This window comes from Cynara cardunculus (genome assembly GCF_001531365.2).
Source record: "Cynara cardunculus var. scolymus isolate 2C chromosome LG 7, CcrdV1, whole genome shotgun sequence".
NCBI classification, from domain to species: domain Eukaryota; kingdom Viridiplantae; phylum Streptophyta; class Magnoliopsida; order Asterales; family Asteraceae; genus Cynara; species Cynara cardunculus.
This window is the reverse complement of record NC_037534.1, coordinates 7008831-7033316: the sequence shown is the minus strand read 5'-3', so window position 1 is coordinate 7033316 and position 24486 is coordinate 7008831. Positions and strand designations below refer to the sequence as shown.

At 36.4% G+C, this 24486-nt stretch overlaps 1 protein-coding gene across 2 annotated transcripts; it reads right to left on the bottom strand.

Moving 5' to 3' along the window:
• Positions 1-2655: 2655 nt before the first annotated feature.
• On the bottom strand, positions 2656-24134 carry LOC112515120 (protein MICRORCHIDIA 2-like). Of its 2 annotated transcripts, none has more exons than XM_025121787.1 (18): positions 23848-24134; positions 23156-23230; positions 22018-22052; positions 20964-21042; positions 20771-20860; positions 13118-13193; positions 12297-12375; positions 12084-12212; positions 11503-11601; positions 10720-10821; positions 10484-10630; positions 7947-8039; positions 7798-7849; positions 7611-7722; positions 5336-5567; positions 4375-4457; positions 3203-3245; positions 2656-3035 (listed from the first exon to the last, which is right to left on the bottom strand). In XM_025121787.1, exons 1-18 carry the CDS (start codon positions 24041-24043, stop codon positions 2937-2939), a joined length of 1821 nt encoding a protein of 606 aa, XP_024977555.1. In that variant the 5' UTR covers positions 24044-24134; the 3' UTR covers positions 2656-2936. The 2 variants fall into 2 exon arrangements, with proteins under 2 accessions (XP_024977555.1, XP_024977556.1); XM_025121788.1 differs by having other exon boundaries at positions 12297-12327.
• Positions 24135-24486: the final 352 nt, after the last annotated feature.

Here is a 24486-nt window from a genome sequence, read left to right as displayed (position 1 = left end):
TACTATTGCAAGAATTTTTAATTTTTTTTTACTATCTTGCTTGTACTAATTAACATATTATATTATTWAAAATTTATTTTAATTATATTATAAAATGTTATAATTAACTACTTTTTTAATTATTTTACATAATTATCAACTGTCGTTTACCAAATATCTATATTATATTATAAATCATTTGACAAAAACGCTTAAAAATATTTTTTATGCATGAAGTACTGTATATTGATGAATATTACTTAAAATTCAAAATTACAAGTAATCATGCATAAATACAACTTATTAAAGCTCCCTGTTTAAATTCATGTAACTAACTGCAGCTAAACATAATCAAATAAAGGATAAACATCTCATTTTAAAATATAAAAAATCTAAAATATAATTAGGATAATTATCGAGTTCTAACAAAATAATTAACTATTATCTTTATAAGAAAATTATATTACTAAACCAAATATAAATTATTTCGTTATTGAACTTAAATTAAATTAATTAAAAAAATTGAAGTAAAAAATTACACAAATTTATATTTTATTCAAAAATAAAAACATACCTTTTTTTTCAAAATCACATAAGACCATATTATAACATCGATTGAGATAAAAAATAAAATAAAATATTAAAATCAAGATGTTTCTCGATACATTATACGAAGTAATAAATTAAATTATGAGTTAACATTCAAGTTACAACTGCCTTATCTAGTAGGTTGACAAATAAAACCTAAATAAAAAAGGTACTTTTTGATCGATTAAAATGACAGTCATCATTAGGTTGAGGACCAGATGAATGTGAAAGGACCGGCAGAAAGAGGGACCAGGCTGGCTCAGAAAGGACCGGCCCACTTAGGCCCAATTTTTGCCAACTCATACTTCTGTGATCTGTCTACTAATAAATATAATATTTAATTTAAAATATTTTATGTTCTTCAAATATCTTTTAATATACTTTCTTTATTTCAAAATATATATTTTTTTTACAAATAAATGTTTAATATCAGAAATAGATAACTAAATTTTAAAACCTATTTTTACAGACTATTTATTAAACATTTATCAAATAAGTGTTTGGAAATATTTAAGAGTTGATAAGATGAATAAGTTAACTAAGGGATCGTTTACTTAAACACTTATTTGGTAAGCATTTGTTGAAAAAATTCAACACTATCACTTATCTTACCTAACAAGACTTTTAGTTCGTCAAAAGACATTGTATGTAAAAATCTTCCCGATAAGCACTAACCGAGTAAAAGTCATCACCTTCACTTACCAGGTAAGACTCTCAGTCCTTGCTTTTGTTCTTACCAGTAAGATTATTGTTCCTTGTCATAGTCATCCAATAAGGTATTGTGACATAGTAAATGCTTACCCGAGTAAGCGTTTGGTAAACAGCCCGTAAGACTTATAAGCTAGCTTATTTTTTGAGTAACTATTTGGATATATATAAGCTAACTTATAAGTTAGCTTATTGATAAGGTAATTGGAGTAGCTTATGAAGAATATTTTGACATTTTCTCTTATTTTGACTTTGATTAATATTAATTATTAATTATATTTGTATCCGTTATTAATAAATATTAACTATTAATAAACTATTATTATATTAGTAAATATTAATTATTAATTATATTTATAAAAAAATATTAATTAATTAGAATATGTAAGATTGATCAATTTTATTTTTATTCATACTATATGTAATGGTTATTAAGTTAGATTTATTCTAACATTTATTTTAACAAATTCAAAATTTATAATATACATGTAATAATCAATTTTAAATTCTTTTAGTTAACATAATTATTTAAATTTTTGTTATTATTTTATTTGGATTAATTAATATATTACATTATTATATTTTTATTTTTATTATATTGTTAGAAATTTATCTTAATTATATTATGAAATATTTGTAATTGACTATTGTTTTAAGATGCCTATTTTGATCATTTTACATGTTTATAAACTAGTTTTTATTAAATAATAATTATTTATCAATTAACTTATCAACTATCAACTAGCTTATTGGTTAAAAAGAGCTTATCAACAATCAGTTAACTTAATCGACTAGTTTACCAAATATAGCCTAAAATTAAAATTAGCATTTGACTAACTGAAGAATATTATAATACACTTATTATGGGGCAAAGAAATTAACACCCTAAAAAAGTAAGATGTTGCATTTGGTTTTAAACGAATCAAGTAAATGAAACAATCATATTTGCACAATTTCATGATCTATATTACTTCATCTGTCACTAGGTTGTTTACTAAACATTTATCCGGATAAGTGTTTATTAAGTCACATTACCTTACCGGATAAATATGATAAGAACCAAGAATCTTACCCGGTAAGAGCGAAACAAGGAGCAAGAGTCTTACTTGGTAAGTGAGGGCGACGACTCTTACCACGATAAGCGCTTACCAAGTAAATTATTACATACGATGTCATTTTGATGGACTAAAATTATACCCGATGAGTAAATAATAGTGTTAAATTTTACCGGTATATACTTACCAGGTAAATGTTTGATAAACGGCCCGTAAGTGTACACAAAAGTACAGAGTGTTAGTTATAAATAATTTAGTTATCAAAATAACAATCTTACCTCTTCGGTAAGATTTGAAAATTTAGTTAACAGTATTTTGGGACAAAGGAAGTACTAATTATATTTAGTGTGATAGTTTTTGGAATTTTATAAAAACTTTTGAACGTTTTGTGACTCAACAAACGACTACTAAAACACCGGAAACATCAATGAAAGAGTTGATACCAAGAGTCGCTTACGCTCGCTTGCTACTTGCTAACGCTTAACCTTTTCTTGGATATTTGATGGCACATAAGTGAACTAACCAATATACAAAAGACCAAAAAACACCTAGCTGCCGTCCACTGGTTCTTACGTAAGCTCGGGTGGATGAGATATGTTACATTTCTCATCTTACAGCTTTCTGCCTTCTCAGAAGCTCGAGGCGGGAAGAGATTTCTGCACATTTCCTTTTGGTTTCCATCACCTGTTTCTCCAAATCCTCCACCTGTTTTCGTTCAACAATCAATACGCAAACCATGTAAAGAGTTCAAATTACCATTCAGAGCAAACTGATGCCAAACCAAAGGGTCATTGGGTCAGCGGTATCCCAGTTACCAAAGATGAGAGGCGTGATCATTTGCCGTATGTAAATATTATATACTGTTGACTTACCGTAGTTTTTAATTCATTCTCCTTTTGCATGTACTCCTCACACCTGCAACGAAGAATCGCAAGGGTAAAAGCGTAATCAAACAAAGTACGAAGAAAAAAAAAGGTCACGCAGTAAAATGGTATCAGAGAAACCAAATTCACCCGGTAAATCCTGCTTGAAAGCAGGGTCTAGGAGGGGTGAATCTACACGGTACCGACCTCTACTCCAAAAGGTAGAGCAGCTGTCTCTGAAGATTCCCAGTTTGTGCAAAAGGGTGAGCGAAAAGAAAAAGCATATATTAAGCAGCATAAAAATGAAGGAAGAAGAAAAAGAAAAGATATACGAAGAAAGACGACACACACAAACCTTCCGTCTAACAAAGGCCTCTGATACCCTCCCTGTTTCAGATAGAGACCAAATGATGGAATATGGTATTAATTGAGACCTGGTGTAACATGCTTATGGGATATGGACTATGTCATCCCTTCTGTTGGAATCAGCATAGTGGACAAAAAAAAGCGTCATCTTTAAAGTTGCCTAAAAGAGTACTCGCTTTCGCTCTTATGCCAGAATTACCATTCGTAATATGTAAATTCATGGACCTTGCTTTGTTTCTAGTTTGAGATAAAAACTAGTGTTATTTACAAAATCGCCCTTTTGCTCAAAAAGCAAGAAACGCCAACACCCTTTTCAGGATTCACCGAAACCATCAATATACCAACAAAAACAAGAGTAAAAGCTAAAGAATCTACATTTGAAATAAAGCGGCTTACTTGTATTTGTTACCACCCGTCTAATTTAATGTGGACAACCCTTGTTTCAGTATAAAATCTTTTAGATCGAGACTTGGAGATTATACAAATCTTTTCCTCACATTTCACTGTTCCATTATTTTCTGTACCCTCTAAATCATATTCTCCAGAGCAGTATTCGATGAATCCATAGCAACGATCCTCTAATGAGTTGTACCTCATTCACAGGAATGTAAACTTTCCTCTAAATTTATTGCCTCAAAGTCTAGAAGTGTAGGCCATATTTTGTACATAAGATGCCGTCCTTATTTCTAGTTTTTTGAATTAAAACCTTCCCATGGGGCAGAGGTGCAGAAGTCATAGCGGATGCCATATCCAGAAGCTACTTGAACAAAACCAGCCTGTGAAGAATATGCAAGCTGCAAAAAGCTAACTTTTACCTCATAAAAAGTTGGATATTCTCATCACATACTTGATCTATGTCCCTTGAACCATCTCCATATGCTACATCTTGATCAAAACCCTGTGATCAGTGACATAATACCATCAATCTCTATTACAGAATTTGTTACCCACAGAAAAATGAGAAGATAAACAAATTTTAGTTCTCAGTATCCAACAGTGCCATTGATCCAACTTCCACCATATAAAAGAAGTCTGACTGGTTTACAGACAAAAACTACAGCCCTGAGCACAATGATTTTTCATAAGGGGACGTTCACCACAAAACCAGTTCATGAATAATCAGCTTAGACGCCTAATTTTTGAGATAAAAAAAGCAGGTCATAAATAATTAGTTTAGTTGCCTAAGTTTTATTGAAGGATATAAGCAAGGAGAGATGAAGAAAACAGATAACTAAGGCAGAGATAACTGTCTCATCGCACAACAAACAAGCCTACTACAATGACAAGAAAGGCCCTTGCTCTTACTCCTGTTCTTGGAATGCTTTCTTTCATCAAAGTCATGTAAGAAATAGAAAACGTACAACACGTACAACTAAAGGCTTGTCAATTCTTGGTGTAATACTCACTCAAAAATGATGGGTATCTGATAAGAACCAGATCTACTAAAACAATTAAAATAAAAGCAATGTAGAAGAACGGTAGTTGGATGCTTGATTAACAAGAAAAGATAGATGACTAGCTATTCGAGAGGCTAGACTCTCCCAAGGACAGACTCAATATTTTCTGGATACCCTACTCTCCCCTCTATCCCTATTTATTAACAGCCCTAATAACCCTAATGGGATTGGGCCTAGGGTCGAAGCATAACAGTATCATTAGAACAGGTTTACATAACATAACAATGGAAGATATATATAAGAGAAAGCCTGATCTTTGCATGAAACAATAACTGAATCAATTCTACATATAATGAAGAAACGGGCAAGCAAGACTCACGGTTTCAAATCCAGGAGGAGCCTGAAGGATGGGTGTGTCATTGTTGTAAATGGTTCTGCCATGGCTCCCCATCTGTGAACCACTAAAATCCAGCCTTGGGTTAGCAGCAAGACCAGCACCGGTTTGATTAACCCTTTCACCTTGGGCATGAAGTGGCATAGCAGACACCTTCTGCATTTTGCGCAGTAGACCTGGATCCGGCTTGTGCCCAATTAAGTGACAGTGGTGTCTCCTGTATTGTTGATAACAAATTACTAATCTCAATATAAAGCAGAAAATGCCAAAACAATCAACTTCTGGAAGAAAGTTACAATTAGTAAGATGACTACGGTGGTCATTACATTATATATTGTGGAAAAATGTATTTAGAATATATCCATGTGTAGTAGATAGAACACAAACTAGCACTATTGTTTGTGTGTATATATAGCGAGATTTTCCCTGTTATAGTAATAAGAAAATACCCTCCCCTCCCTCTCTCTCTCTATCAAAGGGACACCTGGTAGAGCCGTAGAGGCATCCTTTTCAAAAAAAAATGGAGGGTTGGCTCTAGAAGAATATACAGATACCGATTATGGTGAGTCAATTACTGACAGAAGATCATTCTTTGGTTATTGTAACTTGGTGGAAATTTGATGTAACGAAGGAGTAAGAAAAAGAATGTGGTAACACATTCGAGTTTTGAGGCAAAGTCCATAGCAATGGGTCAAGGTGTGTAAACTACTATGGTTGAAGATGGGTCTAGAAGATTTAAAGATTAAGCAGAATGGCCCTATAAAAGTCTATTGTGATAACAAGGTTGCAATACACATAGCTCACAACCCAATGCAACATGATCGAACGGAGCAAAATAAGATTGACACACTCTTTATCAATACAAAAGTTGACAGCATTGTCTGTAAACCTTATGTCTCTAAACATGGCCAACTTGCTGACATACTCACCAAGGGGTTAAGTAGTTCGGTGTTTCAGAATTTTGTAATGTGTATTCAAACTGGGACGGTGAATGCCTATTCCACATAAGTGTTTACAATTATCCCACATATGTAGTAAATAGAAGATAACTTAATATTACTGAAAATACATAGTGGGGTTTTCTTGTTAACCTAATAAAAAATACACTTTCTCTATCCGTGTATTTCCATTTCACGATACATGTACTCTATTGGTCACTGTTACCTTAACCGCTCAAAGACACATGATTGATACTAATTGGTGTGAATTGGAAAGTGTGAAAAATCCTTTGACAAGCAGTATTTGGCTCAACCAACACTGTTACAATAGTTTGATTATACCAGCACATAAGTTTAGCTAAGAAAGGCTCATTCTGTCCCAAACTTGATGACCAATTTTCTCCTAATATTTTACAGCACAGCTTCCAAGCTACACCAAGCATAGAAAGACTCCAGTACCTGTCCCAACTCCCAAATCCAACCATGAACGAAATTCCTGTTTGTCCTTTCTGTACAATTATGTCGTATATCTCTTTGCTCACAGCATAAGGCTACAATAGAGTGAACTGTGTATAGAGTGATGCCGGTGTCAAAAAGTGTAAATGACAATACTAAAAAGAGATGATGAAAAAGAACAACATGCCTTACAGGATTCCTCACTTCCTTGCATGGTGCATGAATGAACAGTTTAAAAGGCCAATGCCGTACATGGAAAATACATATCTTAAGACAAGTTAGCCATCTCTCTCTTACACCTAAAGTTCGCTTCTAGTAGTCAGTATTTCACAATATTATTCTTCTATTCTCAAAAAGATGGTTGTCTTCAGAAACAAATGCAATAGCTGCTAGGTTGCTACTTGCTATGAACCAAGCACATGTAGTATATCCCTATTATTTTTTATTGGTCTTATCTGCATTCACCTAAACAAACCTTGGGAGTCAATTGTCTGGAAAGTCCCTATGTCTGATGGCCATTGTACATAAATCACCTGTCTGTAATCAATTTTACACAGCAGTCACAAGCTCCATCAGATCCACTACCACTAGATTTCTTACTGTTAGTAATGTCAGTTGGTCCATCCAGATTTCCTGTCTATCCAAATGAATCATCCCATTCACATCTAAACCAAATGTAATCATCCGACAATAAAAGAGCTAAATGCTAATCATATGAAGCTCGTATAAACATCAAACTCAGCAACAGGAATCTTCAGGTCAGCTCAAGTCAACCAGTTTATATCGTACCCCTGTTGACGCAGCCTAAACAACTGTGTTGGGAGTATGTAACTTCAAAACTGAGACAGTGTTTACAAAAAACGAACCAGTAGTCCATTTGCATTTGTCTTAGCTTCATTTCCAGCCTAGAGAACAAAGACGATCTTTCAAAATCCTGCTTGTCATGTGCTGGTTCTATGAAATTTGCTTCAAGAACTCCTGCAATAATACAGTCAGTAGATGTAGGTTATAGAACGTGTTTCACATTCAAACTCGTGAAGAATATATACTTACCAACGATGCCATATCCTTTAGAATGTCCATCAGAAGTTACTTTCCAGAAGGGCTGAAACATTTGACATTGAAAATCTTACCAGACTTGGACTTGTAGTGTATAAAGCACCCCAAAATAAATTGAAGTCCCAACTTTGAAAAACACATACTCTGATAAGGCGATTTTTATGGTAAACGTTGAATCCATTAATTCCAATAGCTGGTGCTTCTTTGATAAATCCAAGGGTTGTCTCCACAGAAGCCTAAATCAGATTGATGCATGATATGAACCTCAGAGAACCATGAATTAGAGCTTTAACTCAGAATAAAATATATGATCTAAAAAAATTGGACCTTTATGCTTTTGTAAATTTCAATCAACTTAAATTAAGGTAAAATAGACAAAAAATGATTAGTAAATTTTCATGGTATTTACAATTTGCCTCAGCAAAATTATTTTTCAATCTCATACCTACCTTCTCACAATCATACCAAGCACTTCTTTTTAGCATAATTGAGGGTTGACATCACAACTCTGAATGCTTAACAATTGATGGTCTATGCTTTACTTGCAAGCAATAACCTAATTTTCATTTATTGGTTCATTAAACTCTCAACTTTGAAATTAATTTGTAATATTGATGACAATTGGAGGTCCATGATATAATTGATATGATTGCGAGAATACAAATATATAATTGATAAATCTGTTTGCAGAGGGAAATAATTGAAAAAAAAAAACATGCAATGATCACTGCATTTATCTTGCCTTCATTCAACTAATTTAAGTTACGTGCCAAAAACAAAAAATAGATCCAGATAGCAAGCAACACATATTGTTACCATGGTTATAATAGGCTTAAACGCAAAACATATCTGAACTTTTTAATTGATAACTAAAGTGCTTGTCACTGCACCTCTTCATAATTTCCCGCTGGGTTCTTTCTTTGTGACCACTAGTCCACTAGATTGCAAGTTTGAGATAGAAGGTTTGTAACCGGTGAGACCAGGCATGCACTAACTAGAAGGCTAAAACCCACAATATTCTGAGTGCTCCACTGTTTTAAGTACAGAACTAATTCATAGCATCCACAGACTTCACCAAAAACGTCAACGTTATCAAGTCTTAACACGACAGGAATCAGGTAAAGTAAATATCCATAAAATAAAGATACCGTTTAAGGTCCTACAAGTAAAGTCATATCCAGAGTCCAGACAGATACTTGTATATATAGGCTTCAACAGCAAGATTTGACAAAGAGAGCCAAAAAATAAGGCAAATCTCTAAGGAGGAAATAAATACTCCCACCGTAGATGCAAAAAATGGTTTAAACAAACATTAAGAAATGTTTCTGGGAGTCCCAGGATTCCCTTAACAAACAAGGACATGAAATCACATGAATCAAGACTTTACTTTTCAAATTTTCAGTTGAAGAGATCGTGCTTGACCCATGGGCATCATGGTAAATGTGTATGGGTGGTGTGCGAGGGAAAATAAGTCACTTTAAATTCTAAAATTTCTCAAAGAAAAGGACCATTGCACCTAACCCAAAAGGAAATTAAATCTTTTGTACGACGGAGAGAATATATTGGTGTTCTTTTACAATTGGAGAAAATAAATAATCTCATGATGATAACATGAAATTATTTCCAAGATCTTTTCGAAAATGGAATTCAGTATTTGCAAAATTACATTGATCATAAAAATAATGGAAATTATTTCTGAAACTTTTAAAGAACTAGCCACGGAGAGTTCAATCTAAAAGGAAGCCCAATCTTTGGAGTTACATCTGATAGATTGGGAGCAAGTATATACTTCTTAAGCAGTCCGTGCTACAGTGCACCAATATACTGTATGATAGTAAACATGCAAATATGTTTTATACATCTTACACCACAGGGAACACCAAAAAAGAATTAGACAACTGTTAGATGCCACTGCTTCAAGGATTAGAAATGGGCTTCTTGAGCTTGGTAAATATAGTTAACCCAGGAATGCTCAAAAGTGGAGTTCAGAAAAGAAAATAATCAGTCATACACAGCTGTTTCTTGAACCCTGCTGTCGTATCCGCTGCAATGAATTCCCTTCAAACCACAGTCACTGTCTCCATTGACAATGACTAAGAAATAAGAAACTTAAATATTATTGGTGTATCATGAAGATCAGTTCTTAAACATTGGTGCGATCTCGAGTCTAGTGTTACTAGTGCTCATCTCTCGCAAGGAGCCATTCTATTTTGAAGAGGTTACGAGGCAAGAACCACTTAACAACCAAAAGGGTAATTGGCCCAGCGGTACCCAGATTACAGGTAGTGCTCAGCCTCACAGAAGGTCAAGGATTCAAACCTCACCAAAGGTGAGGAGTGTGTGTGAGCATTTGCTATATATAAATATTATATACTTAAAAAGGAACTACTTAGCAGTAGTTTCTGATGCTGTGATGCATATAACCAATTAACAGCTGATAATGCCACAGTTTTTCTTATTTTCCTGCACTAGGAAAATATATATATTCAATTGTTTGATCTTCAGGTATGTTCTGTTTGGAAGGATAAAAGATGCTAATTTGATTACTAAAAACCATAAAAAAAAAAAAGCAATTATAATTCTCTAGTTTCCAACCAACTGTGTAACAGGGTGTCTAAAACAGAGACACAACATACCAAAAGGGCTAGACATGGCAACATATCATATACTGCAATTTTACCTCTTTCATTGAAGACACTTGTGGCCGGTAGGTAACTACTTCCCGATAGTTCAAATCTTCGGCTATACTGTACTGTTCAACAAGTTTCCCCCTCAGGAAAATTTTGAAGTTCTTAAACTTTCTGAGGTACAATATAGAAGCATATGCCTGTCAAAAGCAGCACGCTACATCATGATGATGCCAAATTAAAAAAAATAAAATGCACCAAATAAAATGTTTATGATTCAAATAATCACCCTTAATGAATGAAGAATGCGGTAAGAAATATGTGCTTGTGTTTCAGCCGCTTTCTTGCTCACTTTGGACAAACGAGAAGCTTCATCCCTTAGTTTTATATCCTATATCAGCAGGCAAATAGAAAATTTAGTACTTGTATAAAAAATATTATTATCATGAAAATGAAAGCCACGGTCTGCAAATGATGGTTTAGTAATCATACACGAGGCTACTCATGAAAGGCAATATGGGGTCAGCCTACATAACACTTCATACAAGCCATAAAACTTTAAGCACAGTTGGACTTGTGGCAATAGAAGAGTGTACTTTGAAATAGTGAAATGGCATGTTCATTTATCACACAGATGGCTTGAACTTCAGACCTTCTAAGTACTTCCCCTAACGACAAATAAAGAGGCAGGTGGATTCTCCCAAAGCATTTCTTTGTTTCCTTTTGTAGTGGATAGTATTCACTTGAACATGTTATTATGCAAAATGATTTTCAAAATTGTAATTCTCCCGCCATTTAAAGTAAATGAAACATTCACTTAAGCGTATTTCAATGAGAATATTCTGATTGTCAAATAAACATCTAAAAGAACCTTTATATCACGATGAAAAAATAGAAAAACTTCAATGACCTAAATTATATCTATATGTTATGATGATTACCAACGGGCAAAAAAGGCTTTTTGTTAAAACTTCGCGAAAAAGGGAAATGGTACATTCATCGGGCAAGCCAAAAAGGAATTCATCCATTTATTTCGGGAGGGAGTACATCATTGTAATATACCTCAGCATACCTCATCATCTTCGTCACAGTTCAATTCATAGATGCCTTCATCATTGAGCCATAAGTTGTATATGATTATCTTTGTCCCATGCGACCCAATATCTTCAAACTGGGAAAGGTAAATGTCGTAAGGAAAGATGATATGAGGAACCAAGACAACAAGAAGTCCACACTGGCATGCTTATAGAAACGCTTACCCAATATGAAAATTGCAACAAAGAAAGATCGAGCAACTTATTTACAATTGCATGGTGAATAGATAAATAACTATGAAATTGCAATGTTACAGTTTTCATAGCATCAGCAAACAATTTTGTGAATATTTTAACTTTTAAAGAAGATAAAGAATGCTTAAATGGAAAAAGAAAGGGAACTTATAGAATGACCTTAACAAGCATATGTAGAACGAATGTGGATACAACCTATCAAGCTTATTTGGCAGAAAGCAAACCTTATACTACACTGTTGCTATGTTGAATACAGACCTGACCGTAAGATGAAAGAAAATGCAGCTGTGGAAGTGTTTCAACGTAGAAACACATTGTTACAGTCAAAGGTTATCAAATAAATGCATCATAGAACATAAATAACCTGTTGCAGCAGGTCCTCTTTCGAAGCGAACGGAGACCATTCAAGAATTGTCTTCAAGTTAGCAGACCAATCATCAAGAGAGCTATATACTATAGGTTCTGCCCAATGCTTCGAGACATCAAAATCAATCTGCAACCAGATTCTTCATAAGAATAAAAGAACAAAAGAAACAAAGATCAATCTAAAAGGAATATAAAGAGTCCAAACGTCTACCATTGGGACAATCACGTCATCCTGTCCGGTTCTGCGTAGAAACGTATAGGATAAAAGACCAACACTTTGGGTTTCTCGGCTACAATATACAGTAACAAATAGTAGTTTTAGAAAAAATTAAGTTCAATTGTAGCAAACCCATATCGACATATACGTTTAAATTAGATACAATAAGTAACTGATAAGCTTATATTATGAGAATTACATGTACAATCAAGATGCTATTTTTTCAAATAAATCATTAGAGAAAAATTATTTTAATTCAATATATACAATAAACATATCATTTATCGCATAACGCACAGGTAAATAAAAAGTTTTTATGTTAAGTTAAATATAACAAACTTGTAACAATAAATAAGTTCAAATTAAAATACAATGAGTAAAGTAATAAGTTTGTATTACGAATTATACATAAAATTCAACATGCCATTTTTAAAAATACATCATTAGAGAAAAAACATTTAAAATTTAATATATATACAATCAAAATATCATTTACTATTACTTCTACAAAGCTAATGCAAAGGTATACCACTAATTAAAAATTGTAACTAGTTCATGCTCTCCTCAGGTTGAATGTAATTTTCTTAAAGTAGATAATAATTATATATGGCAAAGGCAACAAATAAACTCACATGCCCTCCTCACCTTTGGTGAGGTTTGAACCCCTGACCTCCTAGGAGGTTAAAGGCTACAATACCACTAAGCCAAAGCAATTAAAAAAACACTTGAATATAGAATCTGAAACCAATTCATGGATAACCAAATAATCCCAGATGAAAAAACCTGGTAGAGAGAGGATGGGGTGGAAAGAGTACCCATTCCTAGATGCACAACTGAAAACAATCACATCAGCTCCTAACCGCATAGTGCTTGTCTTGAACCCATTGCCATCTGAAAAAATAAATTTCCTTCAGTTGTCAAGATACATGTACATTAAATTCAAACTCAGCAACTTTATACAGCAAACAGAAACTTTATTAAAGTGAAGCTTGTAGATGCAAAACGAGGTTTTGTTGACTAAAGTCAATAAATTCTTGGACTAGGCTGGTGGATGATCATGAACCCTGACACGGTACTTAGGGGCTGTTTGGTTGGTTTTCCATTAAGTCCTCTATGGACAAAGTTGTTTGTGGATTAATATGGTTGTGTAGATTGAGAAGGTTTTTGTTTGGGATGGTTTTTTCATAGATGGAAGGAGCGTGTTTTTTAATTACGAAGGACAAGTTTGGAAAAAAAAACTTCGCTTTCTGCATAAAGCCCCCCCTAAAAGCTTACTGAATAAGCCACTTTCTATATCATTAAGCAACTACCAAACAGTCATGTATAGCTAACCGAATAAGCTGCGAGTCCCATTAAGCTCATTAAGATGCTAACAAACAGGCCCTTATTACCTCATACACATTTTAGAGTTAGTACAACTATAACATTTTGTTGCTTAAAGCCTTCACCATTGACACTTGATACTCATCATTCAAATTCCATCACATCTGACAGTTGAATGGCTATTGTTCAACACTGGTTATCAGGTATTTTCGTATTTTATTTTTTGTGTTTTATCAAAAAAAAAAAATCCGAATCGCGAAATCATCCACGATCACTTCCTTTTTTTATTAGTCTTGTGGCTTCATTGTTTCTTCCAGCACTTTGGACGTTAGAAATGGAGGTTGTGTTACTCTTCAGGTAGAAGCATAACCCAATAAATGCAAATTTGGAAAGCAACAGCCCCGCAAGCAAAATACAATCACAAGGTCAAAGAAACACCAAACACACCCTTGATGATGGCTTAAGAAAACGTCGAGGTGAAGACTACTTCACAACTACAACCCAATTGTACAGTCGAAAGAGAAGTGCTGCATAAGGCGAACAACTGGATGCAAAAACAATTGGTGTCACCCATGCTAAGCCACCAGATAACTGAGAGCAACAGAACTAGATGAAAGAGAAGTCGCCACAACCAAAAGAATTGAACAGAAAATGGAACAAGCATGATGAAGAACAGTCGATGTCCCAAAGCATTCAAAATCAGGCCCACAGTGGACAAAGAAGTCCTCTTTACAAGTCTTTTGACAGCTAAAGAAAAAGGCATGGAATGACGACTTGATGATAATATCCAAACAAATTAAGGCATCTCTCTAGAAAAGAAAGAAAAGAACAATCAAGATGAGAGGAAATAAAAACAAAAGAGAAAAAGGAGATGAGAATAAGAACAATAGAGACAGCTACACCAGTAATACCTAGATAAAAAGCACATCAAACACTCCAAAGAATCCCCTTATATCTACCCTACGGTACTGCAAACCTATTTGTCGATTCTGACCCCCTCCCCCCAACCAACCCTTCTGACCCCCTCCCCCCAACCACCCTACGAGCCTTACACGCAATCAACTACCCTAATCCAACGCCCCCATGTCTTCCTCGGCCTGCCTCGCCTCCTCTGTCATGAATTCAAAGGGAAATTCTTATGAAGAGCCTATAACTTTGTTACTCAACCCAACGGGATTCAATTCCCCCCTTCAACAGTGACACTATCCACCCTCTCACCTCAACCCCCCCCCCCCCCCGGTTTCTGATCGTGACATCATCCACCCTCCTCACTAGTGCCATCTACAAGTCTCGTGTAAACATGTCCAAACCACCACAGTATTTCATCTCTCAATTTATCCAAGATAGGTGCAACTCCCAGCTATGCTCGAAATACCTCGTTCGGTATCCTATCCACATTAGCCCGACCACAGGTCCATCTCAGTATCCTCATTTCTATCACTTCCATTTTTCTCTCACGAGTTTTCTTTATTGGCCAACACTCTGACCCATACAACATAGTTGGTCTATGGACTATTAGACAATTTAAGTGTGATATATATATATATATAATTATATTAGAGGGTCTAGAGTGTAAATGTATCTCTTATAAACATCCCTGATTGTAATCGTGATTTACATATACAATACACAATATTACCAAGTTTATCTTGGTATCAGAGTCGGCCCTAGACACCCTACAGTTGCCGACCACCCTCTGCCATCACAAGGCAACCCTGAAGCTATCGCACCCGTCTTCTACCTTATGGTTGCCACACCTTCTGCCGACCACCCTCTGCCATCACAAGGCAACCCTAAAGCTACCACACCCGTCTTCTACCCAACGGCTGCCGCACCTTCTGCCGACCACCCTCCGCCATCACAAGGCAACCCTAAAACTACCACACCCGTCTTCTACCCTACGGCTGCCGCACCTTTTGTCCAATGCAACTGTTGCAACTTTCACTCCAACTGAGAAAACCACCCATAACTCCCACAAGTTTGGATTCACTTTATCACCAAACAACTATGGTTATTGGAAGGCAATGGTTCAACCGTTCCTTGTTATAAACAACCTGTTCGGCTATGTTGATGGCACCATTCCCTATCCACCAATGACTATCTCATCATCATCATCTGGAAAAGATGCCGATGGCACCACAGTGCCGCCACAACAATCGAATCCCAACTACGTAGCATGGGTTTCCAATGATGCACACGTAAGGATGTTGATTATCTCTACAATCTCTAAGGCATCATTCCAACACGTTCAAGGACTTGCCTCCCATTGAACGTGCTTATGCTCCCCACACATCATTTAAGGAACACCCTAAAAACTCAGCTTCTTAAACTACAGATGAAGCTTGCTGAAACCTCCTCCGCATACCTAACGAGGGCTCAGGAATATGTTGAGGAATATGTTGATGCTCTCACCAATATAAGCGAAAAAATGAAAGAAAAAGATTTGGTGATGTTGGTTATCTCGGGTCTTAGAGAAGAATACAACAGGCTGAAGTCAACACTCCTTGGTCGCCAATTCTCAACTGCCTTTGCAGAACTTCATGGCCTGCTATCAGACCATGACTACGTGATCAAGAAATCTAGAACTGACATCTCTCCACCTCAAGCATTCACGACTGTCATGAACAACCGCAACTCAGCGGTTCCTGGTGCCACCTCGTCTACTCCTCAACCGGATCAACTTCAAGCTATTCAACAGCTTCTGTCACAACTTGGTCTTCAAGTTCAGCCTGTTAATGCACAGCCTACACAGGCCTTTTACACCAACAGATCTGAGAATAACCGTGGTCGTGGCCGTGGACGGGCTTCTAATCAAAACACTGTTTTTGGCACATGCAACAGGTGTGGGATTGGTCATATCTCGTCTCATTGCCCCAATCGCGACCCTACTCCTATGAGGACGAGACAACCACCTTCTGCCAACTTTATAGATTACCGGTCACAAGCTTGGCTTCCAGATACTGGCTCTAGCCATCATGTTGCACCGGACCTATCTAAGCTTCGATAACTCTGAGGCCTATTACGGTGAGGACAACCTTCACATTGGCAATGGTAAGGGTTTACCCATTCTACACATTGGTTCCTCACAACTTCATTCACCAAACAAAACCTTTTCCTTTAAAGACATACTACACGTACCTGACATAAAACAAAATTTACTTTCTATTCAAAAAATTTGTCTTGATAACCATGTGTACTTTGAATTTCACTCTACTTTTTTTGCTGTGAAGGAGAGGTTCATACACACTATCCTCTTCACGGGTCCAAGTAATGGTGGTCTCTACTTTTTTTGGATTTAGTTTTCTGTGATGTATGGGGCCCCGCTCCTGTTCCTTCTTTTGATGGTCACAATTATTTTCTGTTGTGTGTTGATCATTACTCCAGATTTATGTGGATTTTTCCATTAAAACTAAATTCTGGTGTTTATGCCACTTTTAAACGATTCCTTGCGATAGTTGAAAGGCATTTTCAAACCAAACTGAAATCTGTCCAAACCGACTGGGAGGCAAGTTTCGGAATCTCTCGCAATTCTTCTCTCCTCGCGGCATCACCCATCGCCTCTCATGTCCACATACAAGCGAACAAAATGGCTTTGTTGAACGACGACATCGACATGTTGAAACCGGTCTTCCTTTACTTGCTCAATCCCATACTCCACAACGGTTTTGGCATTTTGCTTTTTACACCGCAGTCTATCTTATTAATCGAATGCCATCCAGAACCAACTCAAACACCTCACCCTTTGAACATGTGTTCAAGCACAAACCCGATTTTTCCTTTCTTCGGGTTTTTGGATGCCAATGCTACCCTCATTGTCCGTACAATAAACACAAAATTGACTTCCGCTCTACACCTTGTGTGTTCCTTGGTTACAGCACCGCTCATCATGGCTATCGGTGTTACGACCCATAGTCTGATCGTCTTTACGTGGCCCCTCATTTTCGATTTAATGAACACTCCTTTCCTTTCCAAACATCTCCTACAACCACTCCTACTCCAACCACTCCAAATCCTTACATCACCTATCCCAAATCTAACCTCCTACCAGAACCGCCACCCTCAACAGCACCTACTGTGCAATTTGTCCCACAAGAAACAACACCTACCACCACCCCTCCTAATGACCACCCCACGGCCCAACCACCCCTTATTCACACCTATCACCACCGTTCCAAAGTCACCGAACCACCACCTCAGCCTACCTTATCCCCCTCCTCTACCACCAAACAACCCACCCGTACTCGACCACCCAACCTACACCCCAATCCCAAACAAACCAAACCTTACAATGTCTCCTCATACCATACCCATCATCCTTCCATTGACACCGAACCAACCACCTTTACTATTGGTAACAGGTACCCTCAGTGGCGTACTGCCATGGCTGATGAGTATTCGGTGTTGATGCGGAATGGTACTTGGACATTAGTCCCACGCGTTCCAAATTCCAACGTAGTTGATTGCAAGTGGGTATACAAATTAAAAAGGGAAACAGGGGTTATAAAACGTTACAAGGCACAACTAGTAGCCAAAGGGTTGCGGCAACAACCAGGCATTGATTATCAGGAGACATTCAGTCATGTGGTCAAATCGACCACCATACGTGTTGTTCTATTTCTGGCCGCAACACAAAAATGGTCCCTAAGGCAACTTGATGTGCAAAATGCCTTCCTACATGGTAATCTCAACGAGACAATTTATTTGCAACAGCCACCAGGGTTCGTTGACCTGGACAAACCTGATCATGTTTGCCTACTTCACAAATCCTTATATGGATTAAAGCAGGCCCCTAGAGCGTGGTTTCATCGACTTTCTACGGTCCTTCATCCCTTGGCTTTCAGGGCTCCAAAACGGACCCTTCCTTGTTTATTTACTCCCACAAGGGCACCACTTGTACATGCTAGTTTATGTTGATGACATTCTTTTGACAAGAAACAACCCGGAGGCTATTGACAAAGTGATACGTCTTAGCCAATCCTTTGTTGTTCAGGATATGGGTCGCTTGTCTTATTTTCTCGGTATTGAAGTAACCAGTCAAGGTCATGATATGATTCTATCACAACGGAAATACATCCTTGAACTCTTGCAACGCACAGACCTGTCTAATGCTAAACTGACTTCATCTCCTATGACCACTAATGTTAATCTTGCTCTAGGTGATAGTGCTACATTTGCTGAGCCGGTCAAGTACCGCCAAATTGTGGGTGCCCTTCAGTATGTGACATTTTCTCGTCCGGACATTACTTTCGCGGTCAACAAAGTCTGCCAATTTATGCACTCCCCCACTGAAAATCATTGGACGACAGTCAAAAGAATTCTTTGTTACTTGCAGGGCACTGCTGACTATGGTTTACAATCATGCATGATTCAGGCACAATCCTTCATGCGTACACTGATTCTGCTTACAACTCCCTGACTGGCTTCTCCGATGCTGATTGGGTTGGTTGCACCGACAACCGTCGATCTACTAGGGGATATGCTATCTATCTTGGTTCAAACCTAGTACCATGGTTTGCACGAAAACAAAGGGCTGTCTCTCGGTCATCAACAAAGTCTGAATACAAGGCTCTAGCCGATATTGTTGTTGAGCTCATATGGCTCCAAACACTGCTACGCGAACTTCGTGTTCTTGTGAAGTCGGTTCCTACCTTATGGTGTGATAATCTTGGTGCTACGAATCTTTCAGCTAATCCTGTCTTTCATGCCCGTACCAAGCATGTAGAAGTTGACTTTCACTTTGTTCGAGAAATGGTTGCACAATGGAAACTTTCAGTTCAGTTTATATCTAACAGATGATCAGATTGCAGACGTGTTCACCAAGCCGCTACCTTCACAACGGCTTCTCCTATTACGGTCCAAGCTACAGGTTGCTCCCCGGCCTTAGCTTGCGAGGGAATATTAGACAATTTAAGTGTGATATATATAATTATATTAGAGGGTCTAGAGTGTAAATGTATCTCTTATATATATCCCTGATTGTAATCGTGATTTACATAAACAATACACAAAATTACCAAGTTTATCTTGGACACACTGTAGAATTTGTCCTTCAGTTTTAACGGACCTTCTTGTCACACAACGCTCCTATGGCAGCCCTCCACTTCACCCATCTTGCCTAACCCCTCCCTCTATCTAGATATAAATCCCAAATGCTTGAAACTATCCTTTTGGAGTACCTTTTATAATAGCCCGGATATAAGATCCTATTAATATCCTCCTGAAACTTCCTTTTGAAACTTCCCACAACAGAGACGAGATCAGTTAATAAGTTAATCGCCTCTTTTCATCTTGCTATACTATTGTTATTTTTTTCTTCATCCTCCAGATATAAGATCCTTATGAATATAAAATTTACGACATCATACTCTCTACAACTGTGGATGACAGAAGACTAATCATTCATCCTAAACTGGAATAGCGGAAAGAAATAGTGGTTCATGTAATAAATAAAAATATTTATATGCATTCAACCCTTAATATACATAATACATATCTAATAGTAATGAATCTCAATGTTATTAATGAAGACTGAAAATAATTTAATATATTTAATATATGTACTTAATATTTGAAGATGTCGTTTTATTTTTTATTAACAACATTCTAAGTTGTCTACTTCTTACTAGAGATACACCTATGTACTAATTGTAAAAATCCACGAAGTCGTTTTAAAGATATCAAGAGAGAGGAGATGAAGAAGAAGAATTACAAGGACGACGAAGAAGGAAGACAACGAAGAAGACAAGAAGGATGAAGACATTGATAAAGAAGATGGGATGGAAAACCGTTCGATTTTTGACAGCTACTCTTCATCCTCTTCAATTTCGTGGAGGATGAAAGAGAGAAGAGAGGATTGCTGAAGGGTGTCTTAGTCTTGCAATATGCAAGGAGGTTGTTTTTCATGACATCTAAACCTAATAATTGCTAGTAAATAGGATACCTATAAATAAACACAGTTCATACTTCAGTGAGCTCTTTCCCTGTTACACTAAATACCTTCAGTTTGAGATCCAAACTACTGTGACATGATATCCAACACAACTCAACTACTTTTTATGCAACAAAGACTTTCTCGCAAGTCGCAAAGTTAATCCTCATCACTAAACGGCTAAAAATATTAAACGAAAACAGTTCTTGATAGTTACATTGTCCGATTGTGCTATTTGTCTTCTTTGTTGAGTATCCCAAACTCATGCACTTCCGAATGCCCTCTGGGTCCATTCCACCTCCATCATCTGCAACAACATTTCAGATTGCTTAATCAACATGGACACTGATACCTACCTAAAGAAACGCTATAACCATCAATGTGGAAGTGAAATACATCAAAGACAGTACCAAGAAAAAGTAAAGCAGGAGAATTGTCCCTCTTGCTGTAAATTCTGTCAACCTTCACAAAAGTTGCCCCATTGTTGATCTGGTACACAGGGTTGATGAAAATAACATCATACAATCTGAATTTTCAATTAGCAATGTAATATTTTACCCGCTGAGTTATGCATATAAACTTGCAACCCATCTATATGAAAAAACATGTGCATAGAAATGCAACCAACTGACATATTTTACAAAAAAGGAACACATGTAAATAGTGCACAAGAAAATAATAATCTCATGGAATAAAATATGCAGCAGTTTTAAGAGCTACAAATTAAACTTAATAGAGAAACTCCTAGACAATTGAATATGTTAACCACCTTCTATGAACTCAATGTAATCAATTGGTCATTCACAGAAAAAACCGAAAAATAAGGCTAGATAGTTTACATTTCATCTCAGCTCGCCTCAACTAAGACTTGGCTGGTAAAAGAAATATACCAAGCTCAATTCCTTTGGGACATTTACTTCCTTTCTCCGTTTTTGACTTTGCGGGTCCATTTCCAACATGTGATAAATGGAGATGTAGTATGAAAATAAGTGGGTTGAGATTAAACTATCAAATGATATGCATGATACTAAAGGAAATATATTTTTGGATATGATCCTCCTAAGGGATCGTGTCCAAGCAACAACCACCCGTCGAAAAACTAAATGAATAGAGCAAGCAAGTACCTAATTTAAGCTGAGGCATTATAAACTTGCAATCCATCTCATAGCAATTTATATTTTGCAGGCACATAAGAACAAACGAGGCATGCCTAGTTGCTACTACTTGGTGAGATAACATATACTTGACTAACATACAAGCACATCCAATGCCATAGTGACATGATTTTTGCTATCTGTCCAATCAAAAAAAAACTTGATACACGATAATCCAGAACTACGTGAATGTTTGATGCTTTTATTACATAAAATCAACGTACGGACCATATAACATAGCAGTGACTGCAATAATATGTATATTTCATGTTTTAATGAAATTCTTGTGATGAATAAAACTAAAGGTCACCTCATCAACGGCATTATCCAACAGCTCAGCAATAGCTGCAATAAAATGTATACATCGTCAGTATTACCTCTTGAAAATACCATCAATAACATAGAACTTTTGTATAATAACTTCGGCTTTGAGGAATTAGAAGGACCCATTAAAGTACCCATTTTCACCTGCCAAAGTACAATAAAATGTCTGTGGTCTTCAAAATTTCTGCATGCTCATTGGGACTTCATGGATTCTATATGATATGATCTAATTCTCTTTTCACTTTCAGTTTGAGATTTGTTTGTAGCCTGTATTCAGGCCAGTGTGTTGATTTCTGGTTGGTGTGAGATGACTAGTTAAGATGGATGTAAGAACACCAGTGTGCTTATGCATACAGATACAGAGTACATATCCATGGAGACCAATTATAAAGAACAAACAATAAGATGGAAGTCTGGAAGATAGGAGGACAGTCAAGATGCCACGTTTGATGTCACAGATCAACAAGTTTGCTTTTTTTTTCAAATAACTTGTTGAATATAAACTCTATCATGGGCTAATTCATATTGTCCCCATGCCTAGAAGAAGATCAATAGTAAACTTAGCATATATGCAGCTTGTGTATTCCTCGGCATATAAATAGAATATTCGAACCTGACAAAATATAGAATCACATAATAGAGTAACCTCATAATCACTCGCCGTTCATCTATGTCGACTCCGCCATACAGTCCATACCACATTGTTGACTAACCAAGCCACTCAGACTCTCTCAATTTGATAACTCGGAAAAGCATTTATGTCAATCTCAAAACAGTTGATGGAATAAGATATCATAGAAAGAAATGAAAGATTATCCAAATCAAATGACTAATCTATATTAATTTCAGTTTGCTCCTTGCTTATATTTCAAAAAGTTAATTTCTTCTCTACTTCTATGATTCCATCCGGAGTATTATCACCTAGCTTTCTCAGTTTCCTAGTCAAAGATTATTTTCTAATGTTCCAACATTAGGAATACAGTAAAATTTGCACCTTGAGTACTTCAAATTTTGATTTTGAGGGATTATAATGAAGCATGAGAAGATTTAATAAAAGACTGCACTTCTTATTGCTTCTCCTTACTTAAACCCCAAAAGGGAGACAATCAAAGTGTAGGAAATACCTCCGAAAGCCCATTTGTGAGAAGTTGCATTGGAATGAAGAAACTTTGGGTGCACACGAGCATGTTCCAGTTCACCTGAAATAAACCAGAACTCCATTCAGTGACTCTGCAAGACACGTGTGCATGTGTGTTCCAATCACCTATATGTTGTGTAATTCTGTTTTACTCCTATATATATATATATATATATATATATATATATATATGCCTAGTCCTATAACAATGTAATGTCCAAGTCCAACATCTAAAGCCAGGGACCAAGAGGGATGGACACCATGGAAATTGCAACAATTTCCTTTGTGATAGAATTCCAAGCCACTTTTATCTATTTTGTGTTCCATTGTAATCATTGCGTATAATTTTATGCTATTCTTTCCAGGTTCCTATTTGGTCGTTAAACATTTAGCTAATGGTAGTTCAAAATTTATATCGAAAAGAAGCAACAGCACTACCACTACAGAACCTCTGGATAAGTGGAAGTATGAAGTATGAAGTGTTTGTGAGCCAGATTAACACTTGCTTAAGTGAAGCCACACAATTTAGCTACTGATACTCCCTCCATTCCCGTATTGACCTTTGCGAAAGGAACAACAAAAGTGCGCATGTAGTGTAAGATGTTGCTACTTTTCCTGAATCCTGAAAGCGGAATCTCATGGAACTGAGAGAATAATACAAAGAATGCATATCTAAACCTTGGGAAGGATTCCATTTTGTTGGACCGATTTCAAATGCCCCTGCTTTCCAAAAACTCCGGTTCTCCAATTTCCGATCATCCGACTCGATTGTTGCATTATTCTGAACTTCAGGTCCGCTTGGTCGATCACCGCCTTCATCATCACTATCGGGAATCTCTACAACGTTCAGCGGATTCTCTACAAACCTCGCCATTAAAACCGATCCAAATTGAAGAATTGCTGGAGCAAATTCGTAATTAGGGTTTTGAACATCTGTTGACAGTAGAGGGATTTTTTCTCTTTGGTTCAATGATTTCGGTTTGTGGAAATAGTTTGTTTATGAGTAAACTACAATTTTCGTCCATGTGGTTTACATAATCTCTGAAAGTGATTCCTAGACTTCAATAATTACAATTGTTGTCCCTACTATTTACATTTTGCTTTAAAAATCGTCTCTGGTTACTAACTTCGTTAGATTAGTCCGTTAAGTAAGAGGGCATTTTGGTCCTTTTACCTATTTCTTTGTATTTTTCTGCTTTGTTTTTATTTAGATAATATTTAATATTATTTTTTATATAAAATACATATATATCGCAGGTGGACCCCCCCCCAAGCGACGGTCAGCATCTTCATCCTAACCCCTCTAGGCTTTATCTT